The 20,051-nt window shown below is 35.4% G+C and overlaps 3 protein-coding genes across 5 annotated transcripts in view; 2 read left to right on the top strand and 1 right to left on the bottom strand.

The window, feature by feature from the left end:
• Positions 1-2,466: 2,466 nt before the first annotated feature.
• Positions 2,467-3,713, top strand: LOC119074677 (breast cancer metastasis-suppressor 1-like protein). Its single transcript, XM_037180961.1, has 4 exons — positions 2,467-2,697; positions 2,868-2,984; positions 3,072-3,316; positions 3,388-3,713. Exons 1-4 carry the CDS (start codon positions 2,631-2,633, stop codon positions 3,649-3,651), a joined length of 693 nt encoding a protein of 230 aa, XP_037036856.1. The 5' UTR covers positions 2,467-2,630; the 3' UTR covers positions 3,652-3,713.
• A 110-nt stretch (positions 3,714-3,823) lies between these two features.
• LOC119074688 (probable 39S ribosomal protein L49, mitochondrial) lies at positions 3,824-4,847 on the bottom strand. The gene is made up of 2 exons (XM_037180972.1): positions 4,687-4,847; positions 3,824-4,366 (listed from the first exon to the last, which is right to left on the bottom strand). Exons 1-2 carry the CDS (start codon positions 4,783-4,785, stop codon positions 3,881-3,883), a joined length of 585 nt encoding a protein of 194 aa, XP_037036867.1. The 5' UTR covers positions 4,786-4,847; the 3' UTR covers positions 3,824-3,880.
• Positions 4,848-6,342: 1,495 nt separating this feature from the next.
• The window catches only part of LOC119074551, a 42,462-nt gene continuing 28,753 nt past the window's right edge, over positions 6,343-20,051 (top strand). For all 3 annotated transcript variants that reach the window (XM_037180731.1, XM_037180730.1, XM_037180726.1), the window contains exon 1: positions 6,343-6,635. The gene's annotated coding sequence lies outside the window, so the exon portion shown is untranslated. The remainder of the gene's footprint in view (positions 6,636-20,051) is intronic.

Raw genomic sequence — 20,051 nt, 5'->3', positions numbered from 1 at the left:
TTGCCAGAGCCGTAATTCACATGAGTTTTTTTTTCAAGAGGTAAGCAAGAAATGCGCCACCTGTTCAGCGCTTTTAGTAGACTATATAGGAGACTCAACTTAGGAGTAAGACATCGCTCGCTGGACCTTCAACTCATAGCTCTTTTTGTTTCTTCAGGAAATTAAATAAATATGAGTAAAATGAAGCATGTGATGACTGCTGTTTTCTGAATAAAAGAGACATCACCTTTTCATGTGACTTTAATTTTGTGATCTCAAAAACACCACCTCATTTAAAAATGGTTAGAAAACTAAGGCTGGAATTATAGAAAAAAAATAGCCAGTCAAGGGGCCTGACCCACCCAAGAGGTGGGGCCTAGTTTTTAACTGCCTTTTTTATCTCCAGAATTATTTATTTAAAACTGCCCTGTGTGTATCTGCCTTTTTAATTCTTTTTAACTGCCTTTTTGAATTTTTTATTTCAACCTTTATATTAATTCTAAATGTAACACTTTTCAGCTCTTTGTTAGTATGATAATTTCAGTAAATCTCAATCGAGTTTCAAAAACTTTCAGAAGAAGCCGTTTCTACTCGTTGTTAAGAAAGGTGATAAATAGAGTAATTCTCAACCGGCTTAAAGAAATTCAAAGAAGGTGACACTTTTAACCGAGACGTGTCTTTCCTCTACGTAACTTTGTAGGTCTCCAGTCAAATCAGTGCTCCTGCCTGGTTAACTTTACTCTGTCGTGATTAAATCAATAAATAATTACTATTGATAAGTTCAGACAGTCAAGGGTTCTGACCCACCCAACAGGTGCGACCTAATATATTATACAAGAACAGCAATTCTTCCTAGGAAGAATATAATCTCCACAATTACGCCTCCACGATTGACAAAATCAACGATAGAAAACAGAAGACGCTGCCAGGATATTCATTTAGCGAATTATGCAAAAAAAAATTGTTCAAGCAGTGAAGCAAAAGCAAATTCTAAATATTTAATTAGGGATGGGAGACGTTCAAAATTATCGATAATATCGATCGAAAGAAATTATCGATAATTGATTAATCAAATCATTATCGATAATTTGATAATTATCGATAATTATCAAAATATCAATTTTCGATAACTATCAAAATATCGATTTTTTGATATTAATCGGAAAATTAAAGATGATTTAACAACATATCGAAATATATCGGGTTTTTATAAGAAAATATCGATGTATCGATATATCGATATTTTGATAATATATCAAAATACCAATTATTATCGATTATCGATATTTTTTTGATTCTATTAAAAAAATTATCGATTATCGATTATCAAAATCATTATCGCCCATCGCTACATTTAATTGTGTGTGAGAACCTTAAATTAATGGTTCCTATGTATTTTCGTACTTATTTTTCGTACCTCCTACTTAGCTTTGTTTAATTGTCAGTGTACACCCCTTGCCTGACTCAATCTGTGTAAAGATTTCAACATTTTCTTCCTAATCCGCTAACAATATTGTTTAGTCTTTGACCTTTTACTGCATTGAATTTTTTCGATGTTATAAGCAAAGCTTTTAAGTGATTCCGTAGTTCTCCCCACCAAATATCAACACAACTACTGTCACAAAAATAAATTTACCAAAAATCTAATTGACAGACATTTTGTTGATCAATTCCACCACATATAAATCGTAAATAAAATTCCATGAACAGACTTTCCATTGGATACGCTGGATACGCTTCACACGTCGTCCGTTTTTGCGTTCAATGAAAAATTCAACTTAGTCGAAATTCTTTCGAAAGACATTCATAAAAATTCTGATTTAAGACAAATTTTCCATATTAAGTGATAGAAGCTGCAAGCAATTTAAGTGTCATTCAGCTGATGGTAATCAGTTTGTGGCGCATACCCTTAATTGAAATAAAATGTTTAAGTAATGGCGCATATCATTTTATTGTTAACCACTGCAATAACGATAATAAGAATAGTCCAAAGTGTAATAGACTTTTCGTAGATCTGTTGATGTTGAACATATTTAGCTTAATACAATCCACACATTCCATTCTTTAGAAATTGTGAATGAACTGATCGCAGCTTGTTTAATGCTCATAGACCATAGATGGTGTACAATGGTCAAATTTTGTGTAAATTAGGATTGTTTGTCCATTTCTCTAGTGGTTTATTAGCCTTACGACCAGAAAACAAAACGTAAAAATCTCTGAAAACCTATGATAAATTTACCATCGCAATTTAATGTATTCATCATTAGTATGCAACATATATGGCTATGCATGTATATGTAGTGCCGTTGGCAATTTTATTAAATTTCATTCTGTAGCTTTTCCGACAAAAAACAACAACAACAAAAAAGAGAAATCGAAAGAGAACGAAAGCACAGAAAATATGGGTACGCTCATGGTAGTAAAATAAAATTACATTTTGTAGCCGGAGAGAGAATGAGTGGTAGCGCGCTCGCTCTTCTATTTGACAGCTGTCATCTAAATTACTTTCTTGGTTATTTTTGTTGTTTGAGATCGCGCAAATTTTACACAATCGGAAAATTCTTTGCATTTTCACCGTATCTTGAGTGAACCAGCTGAACTTTTCCACATCTGAGGAGCAGATATCGCTTGGAGCGACCATAAAAATTAAAATGCCAAACGACGATAGTGACGTTGATGATAATAACATGTCTGGCGCTGAATCACAACATTCGTCAGGTAGGATTTATGGATTTGGTTGATGTTTTTGACAATTTGGGACTGCCCGTCCCGATCTCCAGTAGTTTCGTGAATGTTTACCGTCTCCCGACCTCAGATTTAAGCTTCAGATGCATGTTTAATGTGCACGGCTAGCAATCTAATAACCGAAAAATTTGTTTATCCCAAAGGAGCGCCAGATCGTGACTCAAGCGAGGAAGATGCTGATGAGCCAGATTCCGACGATTCATCCGAAATGGATGAGAGTGAATGCGAGCGAAGACGAAGCTACTGTATAGACAATTTGGGTGAGTGGTCAGCGGGTTGCATTTCGTTGTCAAGAAAATATATTTTTCATCTCGGACTGGGTTTCCCTTTTCGTCCCCTTCATTTAGCTGATCTCGAAAAACAATTTCTAACATTGCGCGAACAACTGTACCTTGAGCGGATAAATCAAGTGGACACGGAAATAACGGAAATACGCAACGGCAAATCGAAAGAGTATTTGGGTCCGTTACAGCGCCTCGCTGATAATATGCACACCAGAATCGAAGTGGCTGGTGTCTTACGGCGACTGCGAATGGAAAATATTTTGCACAAATACGAATCGGAGGAGCAGGCAGCGAGACAAAACTATGATGTGAGTGTAACAGAACACCATCCCTCTGAAAGCACGATCGAGAAGGAACAGTTTTTGCTTTACATTTTCAGAGCGAAAAGCAACTGTCGAAGGATATGATCTACGATGAACTCATCGATAAAATACGTCGACTGGAAGAAGACCGTCACAACGTTGACATTTCGTGGGCCGATTGGGGTACGAGCACACGAACGTCGAAGGTGCGAGGACCCGGTCGGAAAAAAGCCGTTACAGTATCCGGACCGTATATCGTTTATATGCTAGCTGAGGAAGATATTTTGGAGGACTGGAAAATAATTAGAAAGGCACTGAAGAGATCTGGATCGACGTCTTGATGTTGGTTGTAAACAAGCATTGCGCTCATATTTTTCGAAATAAATTTTTTCATATTCGTGTACTGGTTGTGCAGTCCCTGCTGTCTTCCAAATTTACCATAAGCAGCTTCAAAAGGGGTCACGTTCGTTGGCAACACATCCAAGGGCAATTGCACCACAGAAATGAATCAAATTTTCATCAAAAACGTAATTTTATTCTAACCAATCGTAACACGTCCTAGCCACCCCATCACAATCCTTTTTTCATTACAAAATCTCTAACAATCGTGACATAGTCTCCCTTCATCCAGATCTGACCACTAAGTTCATTCACTCTGGTGGCGATTTTCTTACCGACTCGTGCCTCAATACATGCGCTCAGTTCACGCTCCAACATCCAAATGTCGCCCTGAATTTTTTGCAACTTGGTGATATGTCGCTGTCCACGGAAAAACTTCTCCAGATACACCGGTATCATGTGGTTCTTTGTCCGCCGCACGAAGTATGGATGGCTCCATTCAGTTTGTGGTTTCCATCCCGATGGATATTCCGGCTTGGGTTCAGGCTCTGGCACTAACGGTTTACGAAGGATTCGCTCAACGTATTTCCATTCGGGTGGATTTGTTAACACTTCAACTTCTGGATATTGATCGATCGGCTCGACTGGATGCGAACTTTGGAAGCTAGAGTAACGAATCGGTGGAGTGATGGCGATTGAACATGGCACCAGTGATTGCTGGAAGTAAATACATTTTTGTGAAGGATAACAGAGCAGCCAATACAATGTTCAATCGTTGCCAATGAACCGTTTTTGGTAGACACGCAAATCAATCAACTGAATCAACCGAAAAAAAAGTTCTCATTTGACCCATAACCACCACTGCTAATTCTGCCAGCAACACTTCTTTCAAATATTATCATTTACAATCAGTTTCCTGATGTAATATTTAGATCAACCCTGTCGCTGCAGTACAACCAAACCAAACCAAACATGAACAGACACCCATCCGTATGACACAGTCATTCTGTTTCATCGCAAATTTGCTTTTTACTCACCGGAATATTCGACACCAAGTATTTTCCATGTGCAGTTGCTGTCACATTGAAAGTTTTTCCGAAAATTGTAGAAAATCTACGCAAGGAACCACTCGCCATGTTTTTTTTTTGGTTTTTAAAGCGGCTCCATGACAGATAAACGAGTAATATGCTTTTGAGAGAGAGAAATTGAGAGAAGTACTACACAGAGTTACCGATCTATTACAGCGGCGTCGGTATAACTGCGACGGTGAGGTGTTTATTTTTCATAAAATGTTCCGAATAGAAAAACGGCTGTAATGGTAGAGTGCTATTATAAAGTGAATGGAAAAACGGGTGATTTATGTTGCAGTGCATTACGTTCAGAAAGGAAAGGATGTTAAAGGTCTTTAGCATCAGAAACTGTTTTGGTAGAAAATGAGTTCTTAAGAAAGGTATTGCCTATTTAGGCTAAACGAACCTAACTCAAACAGCAATGTGACTTTGATTTGAATTTAGTTATTTAGTCAATGAGGGAAGAAAGTTCGAAATTGCATTGCGAGGTGAAGCCACTCAACGTTTTTCACAACAACGGCTTCCGAAGTCTCGGCGCATCTGTTGTGAATAAGCTATTTATTCATTATTAGGAAATTGAAATAATCATTCTCATGACACGATCATAGGGTGTTGAGGAATTTCGCGCCGCGTTATTCACAATAACCCACAAAGTGACATTTTCCCTATACAAAATGTGTCATTCTGTCAATTATTGTGAATGATGTGGCGCGAAATTCCTAGCAGCCGATCATAGAATGAAGGAACTAAAGCTTAGTGTAACCTCTTGCGCGAACGAAAGGTTTACAATACAAAACAAATTTTCACTGGTCTAGTACCTTGAAGCTATAAAAAATGGCAGAACGCTCATTCATCTTTAGTCATTCCTACGCTTCGCTCAGTAGGTTTCCAGATTCAATTAGGAACTATCGAGTGAAGTTTTTCTTTATTTTGAAAATTTATTACAAAACGACCGGGTGAAGTTAAATTAAGAACTACGTTTAGAGTTCTGTGTCGCAATGTGAGGTCGTCGGTCCAGTGCCTAGATAAATGGTTACTTGTAAGAAAATAGAAAATTGCAACAATCGCTTCTGTTCTCTTAGTTGAACACAACGGTCTTCATGTGTGCGTGTGGTGCGAAAACAAAACACTCAAATTGTCAAAACATTTTTGAAAACAAAAACAAATAGACGCTTCTCGTAAGAAATATTCTATTTTCTCCTCACGGCGGAGAAAGTGTTGGTAGAAATTTATTTCTTGTCATTGTAGTAGATTTCTGTTTGTGTTTCCAGAAAGTAACACCAGATGTCTTTCTTCAAAATGGCTGACTGACATTGACACAAAAGAAAAATGTCTTTTTTCGTACCAACGCAGAAGAAGCTATTATTGTAGTGTAGTCGTTTCATTTTTGTAAAAGTGTAATTTGAAGAGAAAGCATTAGAATGAGACAGCTACACCAGTGAAACATTCGCCTTCTCAATAATATCCAATTAAATTTTTATTTTCTTAAAGTAAATAAAACGAATAGAAAAGGGTACCAGCGCGCACCCATCATCCTCCACGAAAGCACCGCTGAAAGCTTGCCATGCGTCACTGTACCAAGCCGACATTACGATCGTTTCACAGCACGACTAAAGGAAATTCAGAAGTGTAGAAATCACTTGTAGCCACGGACTCTGTCATGAGCATTGTTCAATTACATTATAGAAACAAAGTCAATTTTTTATTTTATTGAAAGTACGTGAAATTGATTAATTTGAAAATAGATGCATTGAGTAAATTGTGTTGTTCCACAACAAATTTTATGTTTTCGATTTTGTTGGAATTTTTAGAGCTCCTTAATCGCATAAAAAGTGATTTCAATTTGTCCAAAGTGTACCGTTTGCAGTGCTTTTTGCGACCGACGCATATGAAATTCGAGGTAGCGTTGACGGATGGTAAGTGTTTTTTTTTCATTTAATTTTTTTTTTGCTGTTTGTTTCTGTTGAGAAAAAGAGGAAAATCGGTTTGCGTGGAAATTCGAATTCAAATAATTTTCCTTTGAATACAAATTTTTGTTGTGTATGATTTGATCAACTGGTTTTTTCGGGGCCGGAAAAGTTCTTTTTCAAAAATAAATCGCGTTTGGTGAATGAGTTTCGATGGAATTATTATATACGTCAAACCTTTTCCAACTGAAGAGAGGAAAGCATTTTTCGTTTTAATATTGTAAATTTTCACAGAGCAACCGTACATTTTAACCATTTTGTTTTAAAGTCGATGGTGAATTTGTTGAATGAAAAAATTGAGTCGTATACGTCTTTCGGTTGTCGTTTTTTGTTTTGTTTTGTTTTTGTAAATAAATTTTTTCAGTTTTATGAAATGCATACTCACTTTCAGCATGTTTATGAAGACATGGGCAGGGACGAAGAGTAAGTTGTTAAAATTTTGTAATGGAAGTTTTTTTGTTGTTGTTTTAAATTGAAATTCGTTACGATGGAAAATGGTTCTTCAAGTTGGTGGCTGTGTGTTCGCTTGGAATTTCATTTTATATTCAAATTGTATTGTGTTTTATGCACATTATCCCATACTAACTGTTAGCAATGGTAATGTATAACAAACAACAGGTCATTTTCTGTTGCTTTGATGTTATTTTTCTTCTCTTCAACTCCCTGTGTTCAGCGTATATCGTTTGATTTTGCGTTCTGATATTTTGTTTATCGTAAAATTTATGTCAGTGGTCTATCATTCTAAGCCACGAAAGTTTCTTCGGTTTAATGAGGTATATGTTGTCTGTTGGAAACATATTCATCTGATTTTATTACTTCCATTTTTCGGAAAACAAACTGTGGGCTTTTCGCGGTTGAGTTAATTATATTTTAATGGAATCGGGACATTTTTCGGACGTAAAATTACATAATTGACGACACGTTTGTAACTAATTTGTCGTTCTACTTAATAGTTTTGTCTCGTTCGATGGTAAAATCGGTAAAATAAAACTTTTACGGTTATCTGACGTGGAATTTAATGAAATCAATTGCTGTTTCAATTGGTGTCAACTCCACTTATTTGTTACATTAAATTTTCAATCTCGTCCTTAAATTAATTAAAATCATCGATCGGCGATCCTTAATTTTTTTCCAATGAGGAATTCTTTTGAAAAACAGAATCTTGAAATCGGACGCATTTTCCATTGGACTTTTTTATATGTGCCTTAGATTGGTATTAGTCCCTAGAACCTGAAACCCTTTTTCAAAAAAAATTCTTTGAAGCTTGTGTGGCTGGTGGGAGGTGATCGAAAACTGAAAACATGGACTTTTCTTACAGAAATTTCTCCAGCTACACGAGCCGTACAGGGTCATGTGGGGTGTCATTAGAAAGGTAATTTCATGTACTTCCGGGGCAAATGGGGTCTTATTGGGTTTAAAATTCATCCACACTGAGACGTGTGCAGTTGAAGTTTTCAACCGAAAAATGACTGAAAACTCACACATTTCTTAGAGAAATTTCTCGAGTTACACGAAACGTTCACGGTCCGTATGACCTTTAATATGACACCCCACACGACCATGAACGTTTCGTGTAACTCGAAAAAATTTCTGTAAGAAAAGTGTGAGTTTTCAGTCTTTTTTCGGTTGAAAACTTCAACTGCACATATCTCAGTGTGGATGAATTTTAAACCCAATAAGACCCCACTTGCCCCGGAAGTACATGCAATTACCTTTCTAATGACACACAAGCTCCGAAGAATTTTTTTGAAAGTGGTTTTGGCTTCTGGGGTCGAATACCTCATTGGTCATAAAAAAGTCCAATGGAAAATGCGTCTGATTTCAAGATTCTGTTTTTCAAAAGAATCCCTCAATTTATAAAGCGATCAGCTATCCGATTTCATTGAGCCTTCGAGCCAGTCCATATTTCACTTGTCATTGTCTTGCCTTTGTTAAAGTACATAGTTCGCGAAAAACCCTTGCAAATGCTTGAGAAATAGACCGATGCAAAATGATGGAAAAGTGTTGACATAAAATGCATCAGTCATCTGTCAACTGTATTTTTCATGGTGTAAACCTGATGTAAACGCCTCACGAACTATGTACTAGCCTTAATCAGAATGAGCGAATTTTGTAAAAAAAAAAATCAAACTAGTCCATATGATCAGAGATATCAACCGGAAACCATCGATATATCATGTCTCCAAACAAAAAATGCATTGAACTTATATCTCCATTTTATACCTTCTGTCGACACAACGCTAATGACAAACTTAATCGAGTTAACAGTGGAGACTATTATGCCACTCAACGGCAGTCAATAGCAAACATTTCATTCATCCAACATATCTTAAAATTGTGGAATGCATTTCTCAATTCACAATCAATTCATTTGCGAATGTCATTTTCACCCTAACCCCTGTTTCTTGTCGTTTAATAAACATCCACGACAGAGTAAAGTTAACCAGGCAGGAGCGCTGATTTGACAAGGGACCTGAATAATCTAGTAGCCCAATATCTTTTGCAGTCTATTAGGTCCTTTATTTGACGTTTCGAAAATGAACCGCTCCTGCCTGAAACATCCCTTTAGTTTACATAAAAAGGGTGACAATGACTTCATGAGATAGATGTTTGCATGGTAGGACAAGGGACTGTTTGCAATTTCATGAACATTGCTTCCGGTAATATTCTTAAACTAGCACCAAACGTGAATGTTGAACAAACATAGTGAGAACACCTGAAAATTCGGTTGCGAGATAGCTCCAAAGTAATTAAAGTTGCACTAAGGGCTTCCGTGAAATCTGCTTCCAGAGATTTGTTTAATGATTTGTGTCATAAGTAGTCCAATCTTCCAGTTCACATCTACCTTTTGTTTCAACCCAATACTAAATTTATGCTTTTATTTTTCAAACACATTTATGCACTCAGTTCAGTTGTAAATATGTGGTGGTTTTCCTTCTGTCACAAAATGGTCAAACACACATTTCTGTTAGTGACTTGCCTCCATTCGGACTGACAGACTATAAGAACAAATTCTAATTCAGCATAAATTTTTCAAAAGAATCTGACTTTTCCCAAATAGATTTATTTCTTGATAATTTCACATTTTAAGTCTCTTCTTGTGGATTTCTTATGGACAACAAATCTTGCTAAATAAACGAACGAATAAGAATGTCCAATGTCTATTCGTCTTAGCAGATTTGTATGTCTGTAAATCTGTGTAGAAGAAAGATTTTTAATGATTACAACCATCAATGTCCGTCCTCTACAGACTTCTGAGACAAATGTCCAGAATTTGAGTCTTGTTGACTCATTTTCCTTTTCAATATTTTTTTTTGCACTTTCGGACACTCTTCTTTATCGAAGCTCCATTTTAACAGACATTCCCTACCTGACTCCCTTACAAAAACGAGCCATCAGAACAGTCGGAGCGTTTGCTGCGACTGAGCCCCGTACAAACCCGTATATCTATTGCGTACGTGACCCTAGTGCGTCTGTCACCCTACTTTGACCGTAAGCCTATGCGCCGGTTAAAGTAGTTAAAGTAAAATTATTATGTAATATGTACATCTTACAAATTGCGCATAGCGCAATTACGAAGCCCCGTACGACGTTCCTTTCAAATAAAACCAAAATTTCAAATAGCCCTAAAATTTTAATTTATTGAGTATAAATACACATGGGGCCTAGTATCGGCCTCAGTCCGAGGATCCAAATTTAATTTATTTTTCAACTACATTCTATTCGGCCTTTGATTACCTTCCAAATGAAACAAAAATTACGAAAAACGGATGAAATTTGCTCGAGTTATATGTAAAATACACATAGGGCCCTAGTAGTGGCCTTAGTCCAAGGACCCAAATTTAATTTTTTTTCAACAACATTCTATTCGGTGTTCGATTATCTTTCAAATGAAACAAAAATTACGAAAAACGGATGAAATTTACTCGAGTTGTATGTAAAATACGCATAGGGCCCTAGTAGCGGCCTTAGTCCGAGGACCCAAATTAAATTTTTTTCCACAACATTCTATTCGGAGTTCGATTACCTTCCAAATGAAACAAAAATTACGAAAAACGGATTAAATTTACTTGAGTTCTATGTAAAATACACATAGGGCCCTAGCAGCTTTTCACTTCTAAGGCCCTAACTCACGGTCCACTCACCCGATTTAAAAAAAACTTTTTTTTCCTGGATTGGTATTGACAATACCTATCATTTGCCTTGTCATTTACATTTCCATCGTTTATTTTGCCATAAATATCACCAAAAGACCTTAAATCACTTAGGTGGCCCTAACTCACGAAGGGCCGACCCGAATATGCCCATCTTCGAACTTAGCCTCACTATTTTGACTATCTTTCAGGGAAAAAAAAATTTTGAAATCGGATTTGATTTACTCAAGATATCGACGTGACAGACAGACGGACAGACGGCCCAAATTTTTATTGCGGATTCGTCATCTATGAACATAGGCAAACACTTTGCCCTTACCGTCTGCTTCGAATTCCATCAATTACACACGGCATCGTAATCCTATAAGCCCCTTCGTACTTCGTATGGAGCTAAAAAAATCCTCCTCAATATAAGTATGCCATTTATTGTCCATTCCACAGGCAAAGGTCACAACCACACGTGATATGTATAATATTTGTCAATGTAACGTGCATTACAGTGCTCACATTTTCTGATTGAGCGTAAGCATATGCCTTTTTCATCTTCATTCGAAAGTATAAATTTTAATCGATATTATCGTAAAATCGAGTTTTTATAAACACAACGTTTAAGGCACGACTCAAATGTTTATAGACAGACTGAGCCAAAGAACTTACTAAATAGCTATTTGAGTTCTTTGGACCAAGCACTGCTCTTGGTATGAAATTGTTATTTGTTAACATAGGGAAAAAAGTTGGAAATTTCATTTACATGGTGTTGCCACCCGAGAAAATTTAATTTCTAATTTTTTCCCCGTGACTAAGAGATAATTTTTCACAACAAAGCCATCCACAGTATGAGCTCAGCTGAAGCACAACAGGCCCGTCTGTTAGGTACAGCTTTAATCCCATCCACTTTTTTTCTATCTGCTCAGCTGAAATGACAAAGTATGACGATTTTCTCACTTGTGTTGTGATAATGAATACGCAAGGAACTGTTTAAAAACTGCTGAAAAGAGGAAGTGATTCGTTTCTATTCTGTTTGCAATTTCAACTAACAACAACGAACTCTGGCGTTTTCAACTTTCCCCAAACGATTTATTATTTGTTACTCGACTGAAACTCATTAGCCCCTCTCTGCAGTGTAGCGAATCTGAATGATCTGAATTGACTTTATCACATTTTGCACACATAACGTAAGTAAATTATAATTATCGCAACAAAAACTGCAGAAGTCAGTTTTTCAGCCGAAACGTTTATGACCTTAAGCGAAAAGTGGAGAAAGTAACAACTTGCCGCATTACTTTAAGTATAGTTTCCACTTAACTCTTTCTCTTTCCTAAAATAGAACAAAGGAACTGTCACGTAAACGAAGTAAAAAATTGAAATAAATTCAATTTCCACTCCGTTTGCGTGACAGTTCTTTTGTTCTATTTTACAACTGTCATGTAAACGGATGCTAAACGGAGTGCTCTTTTTAAGTGGAAACTATACTTAAAACTTACTCTAGCTACACATAGCAACGCAAAGAAGACTAATTCAAATTTTTCTTTTGTTCTGTTTTCAAACTTGACAGTATGACAAAACACAAATTTGAATTAGGTCTCTTTTGCGTTGGTATGTGCAGCTTATAGAGCCTATGTAACAATAGGGTTGGTCTGCTTTTAAAATTTAGATAACGTCATATTAGTCATCCCCTAAATGCAAAGACGATAACACTAACGCTAACTGGTGGACTGTCATCTAAAAAATAATTAAATTTTGATTTGACGGATCTTAACCAAACATAATAGTGTTGCGCATGGTCAGAGGACAATGGCAATAAGTGATTAGTTTTTCTATCGGACTTATATCTGATGAGCAATAAGACTTTGACAATTCTTTTTTTCTCATTGATTCTGTCACGATTTCTCCAGTCTTATCGCTCACCAGATATTATTAATTAACTACTTTACCGGAGTCCTGAGATCATGCGCTACACACTGGCAACTGGCACTATGTATGACCATTGAGCGTGCAGAGTTAAATTTTAATTGTAACAACATGGCGACGTAAACAAACCACTTTTTTACTTCACTATTTGAAGACGATTTATCGATTTAAAAATGATTATTTTTGATAAATACTGAGACCCAAACTAATTGACATCTTTCATTGACGAGTTATTTCTTATGTCTGGAAGGAAGTAACCTCAAAGTTAACTTTGATAGGATTGACTGAGCGACAAAAGTTAACGTCATGTCAGTGCATGAAATAGAATGTCTGTACGAGCCCCTGCGATAAAACAAACGTAATCGTCCTGATTAACAAATTGTTCTTAACATCAAAAACGATTTGCATTGTTGATGTTCAATTCAACAATTTCAAATGTTTGCGAGATAACTTAGTTCTGGAATGCATTTGCTTGAACTTGTGCCTATTGTCGATAGCTTTAAATCTCAACTGACCATCTAAAATCCAATGATAATGACTGTCATTGAATGGTCGCAAGATTAGAACTTAGAACCTTGATTAGTACTATAATGCAATATAATTTCGAGGGGGAAACCACTATTTTGTGATTAACATGGTTAATCAGTTAATCTGTAAATCAGAAACATAAGTTTTGTGAATTTAAAGGGTTAATCGGTGATTAACATTGATTAACCGCTATTTTTCACGTTTATTTGTAGTTTTGCGACGATTCCTCCGGTCAAATACTGGTTAATCACCAATTCGCCACCATGTTAATCACTGGTTAATCATGTTAATCATGTTAATCACATCAATAAAAAAGAGTGGTTTTCCCCTCGTATAATTTCATAGTAAAGTACGTCCAGCGACTATTTTTGGGGGGAAAAAAATCCAAATTTTATTTTCCACATTTTACCTAATTTTCAAGAAAAAATTCTTTGTGAAAAATGTGGAAAAAATTTGAGAAATAGTTTCCCAAAATTACGTGGAAATTTCACAGAGAAATTACGTCGTTTCGCATACAAAAATGACTCCAATTTCAAGGGATTGATCTTCAGTGTTTTGGAAAGATACTTCAGGGGTCAAAACTAGAACAAAACGTTGCTCAATCGATCAAACAAAAAAAAAACAAAAAAAATAGATTTCATGTCAAAAACATTCTGATTCAATCTTACCATTCTAACTCATTTCTTCGTTTTTTGTCGTTAAGTCTGAAACTTATTTTGTTTTTCGTCTAGTGTTTGATAAAAAAAAATCTTTTATTTCATTCGTTTTGACGCTCTTTTTTGCCCTTGTTGTAACTTCGACGTTTTCACTTTCAAAATTAGGTTTTTCTAACAAAAAATACCCCCAGGAATACCAATTTTCTTCCACAAGGTCCACCAATCCACTTTCATTCTTTGATTTTGAATAACTAGATTTTTCTAACATTATTTAGATAAAAATGTAAATTTTGCATTTATTTTATGTAAATCTGGAACGTCAAGCGCAAGTGAATTATATTTGTGGATTTCTAAGTTAGTTCTTTTTTTTTTTGGCTCAGCCGGTCAAGATTTCGTTTTTACATAGTGCCATTATGAATTTCACTAAAACTAAATGATCAGATCCTTAAGTATAAAGAAGTTTCCGAATCTAAATTTCGGTTTATGATGATTGGAGCATTGACTCAAACTATTGAGCAATAAATTGAGATATTTCAATTCATACCTTCGACGCTCGACAACCGTTCTGTGTTTGAAAAGCTCGTATTCTTGAGTATTGCCAAAGCACCAAGCAGGGTAATAGAAAAAAAAAGTAGGTAATTTTGGCAGTGTCAAATGTCATTTTTATTTTATAAGATTTTTACACTCTTAAAAATGCGGTAAGAGCCAAGATATGTTCGAAAAATAGGCACGAACGTTCTTTCAATGAAAATATGATCACTGAAATGTACATTATTTTAACAAATAATCTAACATCACGTTAGCAGTCTGCATACAAATAACTAAATTACGTAACTGAATGTAAATTCTTTAATAAAAGTTAAATGAAAACCCTTCGCAGTAACCACTTTTTCGTTTTCAAATTTGCCTCCAATGCGGCATCTCACGGCGACTCCTGTCTAATATAATGTAAATGGCAACTCGTACTAAAAACTACTCTATTTGACACCAAAAAATCTCTATTACCCTGCTAGGTGCTTTGGTATTGCAAAAAATTAAGTAAAAAAAGTTAATTTTGCAAGGTAATTCCGTTCGTTACATCTCTGCCAAATGAAACTTCAGAAAATTAGTGAATAGAAAAAGGTCAAGAGTCGTTTGAAAAGTCTTCCATAATTGTTGATTTGATATCCAGCTAACCTCTTATTTATTTAATGAATGTATTTTCCACAATGTAAACTCAGAAAAAATGGACAGTTGGCGCGAACACCCACTTTCGATCCTTCGCTATTCGGCAACGTAAAATTATTCTAAATTTTGATGTTATTGTAGGGATACATGGCGATATTCAATGTTTCAGTTATTATCTAATTTAATTTTATTACAAACAAAAATGATGGTTCTCTGTTACTTCTTCTGATCAACATCTTCTATTCGATACATTTTTATTTACTTTGACCTTCTGTTGCAGAAACAGGACTCTTTTTCGCTTATCTTTTCCATATTTTAAAGAAACATTTCTAAGCTACACAACATCGAATACTATTGTTCGTGAAACGGCTGTTTATTTCTGCAGTATTGTTCGTGATGCTGGTACCCACATCATTTGTCTACAAATTAGTAGCAATACCATTTGTGTCCTAAGGGAACTAGTGGTCCCTTCAATCGCGCAAGGTCATTTTTCGGTACTCAGCCACACTTATGAGTTTCACCAATCCACGTAACGTAACGTAGGACGTAGCATTTCTTATTTGTTACAGTAGCTACTGAGCGACTAAACGCAGTTCAGACGTCACATTCTTTCATGAAATTTGTGTGGAATTCCCCATTAAATACAAAAGTTACCAGTGGACTTGATACTAATTACCTTGTCGCATCTCATCAATTGTAAAACTACTTGTGTCTTTTATCGGATTATTATCGGTGTGTACAATACCAAGACACCTCATCTTTGCGATGAAAATATCGTTACAGACTAGGGGTTTTTAAAAAGTTCATCAGGAAACAAATATGTTCTCATTGGCAATGTACGTGTACGTAGCCGAAACCAAGGATCACGTAAATTCGAACAATTTCTTCCAAAAGACACCTAAAACTATCCAATCAAATTTAATTCGATGCTCCCAAACATTCATCATGAATAAAAACCGATTTCGGTGTCGATGCTAACGATTGAAATTCTTCTCCAATATTTATCTTCAATTACAATGTTGTTGATGACGTCTCAGCTGAATGAATGTTTTAAATGTTCGTTGAAATTAGTATAATCAAAAAAGACATCAAAAGCTATAATCAGGTTACCACTATTACCAGCATTGATATTATACATTTAAGGGAGTCCAAGTTCAACGAAGCAAAATAAACAAAGAACGAAAAAAAATGATGCCAAAATCATATTGGAAACAACGAAAAATGTGTCTGAAAACACCAATCGTCGATATGATTTTACTCATTAAAATGTACTTGAATCTATCTATCAGCAAAAAAAATCCTTTTCCAATTTTCAGAATTTATGCATCCGTTTCATGCTAAGCAAATATTTGTAATTCATAAAAAACAACCAATACAAAAAGAAATAGAAACTACGCCTTAAATACCACAAACGTCTCAGAGATAAGAATATATATATTGCTGATGAAACATATTCATTGTGTGCCATTCGCATACATTTTTAAACATATGGCGGCGTACGTATATATGTGAAAAAAAAATGATTTCGTAAGATTATTATAAGCTCTCACTACCTCTTCGGGTCTGTAATAATACTACCACCGAACTGACTGTGAATTTTCTCTAGCATCGAACGCGCTACGGCGATACACGGTAGAAACGACAAACTATGCCATATATCGTGTAGCAAAGCATGAAGATGAAGATGATTTTTTTTTTTCATTTCGAAATTTATAAAAGCAGCCACGTGAATGTTAAATATTTAATAAAAATAATAATATATAGTCGCTCGGTTGTTGTTCGCTGGTTGGGAGTACGGCAGTTAGACAGATTTACACTGATATTTTCGATCTGACTTTGTGCTTGAGTTTGCTTTAGATTTATTATTTAAAAGTTCATATCTATTTCTGATTTTGGCTGGAGAATGTTTAACGCAACAACAAAGTTAACTTGTGCTCACACAGAGACACAGTTACGTTGTGTTGATATTATATGCGTATGGGTAGGTTTGATTTTTAAATAGGCTAATCCGATCCAAGTACATCGGTCGACAGCAAATCCTTCGGAATTTCAAAATTCAAATTATTCAATCCATTCGATAAAATATCGTTTCGAAGTTTGTGCAATCGCACAAACGCCGAAAATAACTGAATTTTGAATATTCTTTTCTATTAGCTTTGCTCGAAGGATTTCACTCGAATTGTAATCAATTTTTTGCGCAGTTTACATTGTAGTTACACAAATTTTTGATTTTCATGTAGCTGAGCTGTATATGTGAAACGATTACGTAATTCAAACCCACATACACAACTCTAAATTTAAAATAAAATAAAAAAAAAATTGAATATATCGTTTCGTTTACCTACTGCTTCGTAGTACACATGAAAAGCTTTCAATGAAAACTTTTAAAACGTTCTTTGTGTGTTATTTTGTTATAATTTTAGTTACTTTGCAGCGTACGTTTATAGTTATATACGTGTGATATTACCATGTGCATGACATGAATATCATTCATACCGATGTGTGTTCGTACCGTTGGCCAAAATGTTTTTAATTTTTATTAGAAAGTTTTTTTAGAGTTTTTTCTTTGCTCTTTGCTCGTATTATTTACGTACAACCGTGCCAGAGTGTATTATGAGAATATAACTCATACAGTCACAATTTTGGCAAGCATAATTTTCAAGAGTTTTCGACGAGGTGTGAAATAGGCATCGATGAATTTCCTAAAGTAACCGAATGCAATGAGATGTGTAAACTTACGAAATTTGTTTGTTGGATTGTTTGATTGACCGTCACACAAGTCTGCAAGGATAGTGATGATTTGGGATTACATTTTGATAATGATTCGCTAGACTTGTTCGTGAACAATTAATATAGTGTTACTAGAGCATTGTATCAAGTACCGCTGTCGCCATGGCCTCATGAAAAACGATATATTTGCACTGCATATTATTGCAAAACGTCGAAATAAATATTTAACTTTCTCTCAGATCGAAACAGTGGTCAAATGTCCTATTTATTGTTTTGGAATTGATTTCCATTTTTGTCGTGTTTATGCTGTAACATTTGAAACCAATTTTTCCATTTTTAGAGCACTCAGGATTTTCTTTTATATGTCCATCATAATGTTTACGATTAAGATATTATTAGAATCATGTTGTCCCAACATAGTCCCTTTCCACAAGTCCGTGTTTTTCCTATACGGTGTGCCGTTGAAGTCATTTTTTTGTTATTCCCGAAGCACACATAGACAGAAAACGTCTCAAACGAGGGCAAACGCGTGTGGAAATTCACGCTATCCGCGGTATCCTGGATACCGGGAAGTTTTCAGAAAAATTCTTTAGATACTGGGAAATCGAAAAAATCTGGAAAAATATGTAGCGAAAAATCAAATTTACGATTTTAGATACCGGGAAATTTGACTCGGATACCGGGAAGAAAACAAAATTTCCACACGCGAGGGCAAACGTTCCTATAACTATTAAAATTCTTTGAACATCGCCGAGCCACATTAGTCTATTAATTATGATGAATTTGACTATGTCGTGCTCTTTGTGGTTGAATTTTCTTTGTCAATTGCCTTCCAAACACATTAAAAATAATTGCGGCTTGTCAACTTTACGTAAACAGTCGTTGAATATCTCCAAATAAATTTCTTAAAATCTAGCATTTAGTTTTGGATTTTTAGAAATTTATTTGGAGGCATTCCTCGACTATTTAAGTAAAGTCCCGGGTGCCGAAAGTTGGCAAGCCGCAATTAATTTCAATGTGTTAACTCATCCAAATATTGACTGAAGAATTTTCCATTCAAACACCCAAAGTGTCTGTTCATCTCGTTGTGTAAAGCTTTAGGTCTAATGTTGCGTTTGAGTGATTATGTCAAATTTCTTTTGGAAGACTGTTAGTGACTTGTGCTACCAAGTGATACCCTTTCAGGTACTCTCCGATGCTATTGGCGACAGTGTCGATGTGTTTTCCGTTTACCTCCACGAAGAATTCATCTTACTTCATCTTGAATAAGATGACAGAGTTCAGTTGTTGATTTTCTATTGACTAAGCCTTTTATAAACGGCATACGCGTCACTAACATAATATCTAAGTCTGTCACATCTTTTGTTTGATACCAAATCTTTTACTTCCTTTACTAATAATCATGGCCCTACGTTAGTGAAGGGCCGTGACGCAAGTCAGTTCACACCGAAAAATTTGAATAAAAAAATTCCGCAGGACTAAGGAACATATGTACGATTTTTTTTTTACTTTTCATCCTTTGCTCCGACTACCCCCAAGGTATTTTATTCGCCACTTTGTGACGCAAAATTTTTTCGGTAAAATTTTTGCTTTTCTTTTTCTTTTCACCCCCACTGATATCAGTTCTTTTGTAAGTGGATAAAAGGACTTGCGTCACACCTCCATTGTAAGTGGTTTTGGATTATTTTGCTATACAATAGAGGATGTTGGCCAGATATCATCGTTTTTTTTTGTTATCTTTATCAATAGGAGAGATGATGTTTCTTTAAAACTTATGTGGAACCAATTTTATCCCACGCTATATATGATGTTAATTCCTTACTTTAGAATTAAATTTAGCATGAATTTTGCCAGTTGCGGTTCATTGTATTAATCGTCACTACACCAAATATCAGCGATTGTAAATCCCTATCGGATGATAAAGTTTACGATTTGTTATTTATGACTTACCATCTCCATAAACTCAACTGTTCTGGTCAACATGAACAACAAACTATTATACACACACTCACGTCAAATAGCAAACCCTGTAGCACTAAATGGGAAACTCAAGGATGCAATTACGTTGCGACATTCATTTACATTTTCCATTTAACTTTCATTGTGTTTAGCCTACTTATAAAACCCAGTTATTAGTTACTTTTATTCAAATTAATTAGTTCGTATTTTCCACCCAATAATTTTAACTTTATAAGCTCACATTCAATTTCCTTCGAATT

Source organism: Bradysia coprophila, unplaced genomic scaffold (genome assembly GCF_014529535.1).
Source record: "Bradysia coprophila strain Holo2 unplaced genomic scaffold, BU_Bcop_v1 contig_151, whole genome shotgun sequence".
Classification (NCBI taxonomy): domain Eukaryota; kingdom Metazoa; phylum Arthropoda; class Insecta; order Diptera; family Sciaridae; genus Bradysia; species Bradysia coprophila.
The sequence above is the reverse complement of the archived record's forward strand: the minus strand, read 5'-3'. Positions and strand labels throughout refer to the sequence as shown.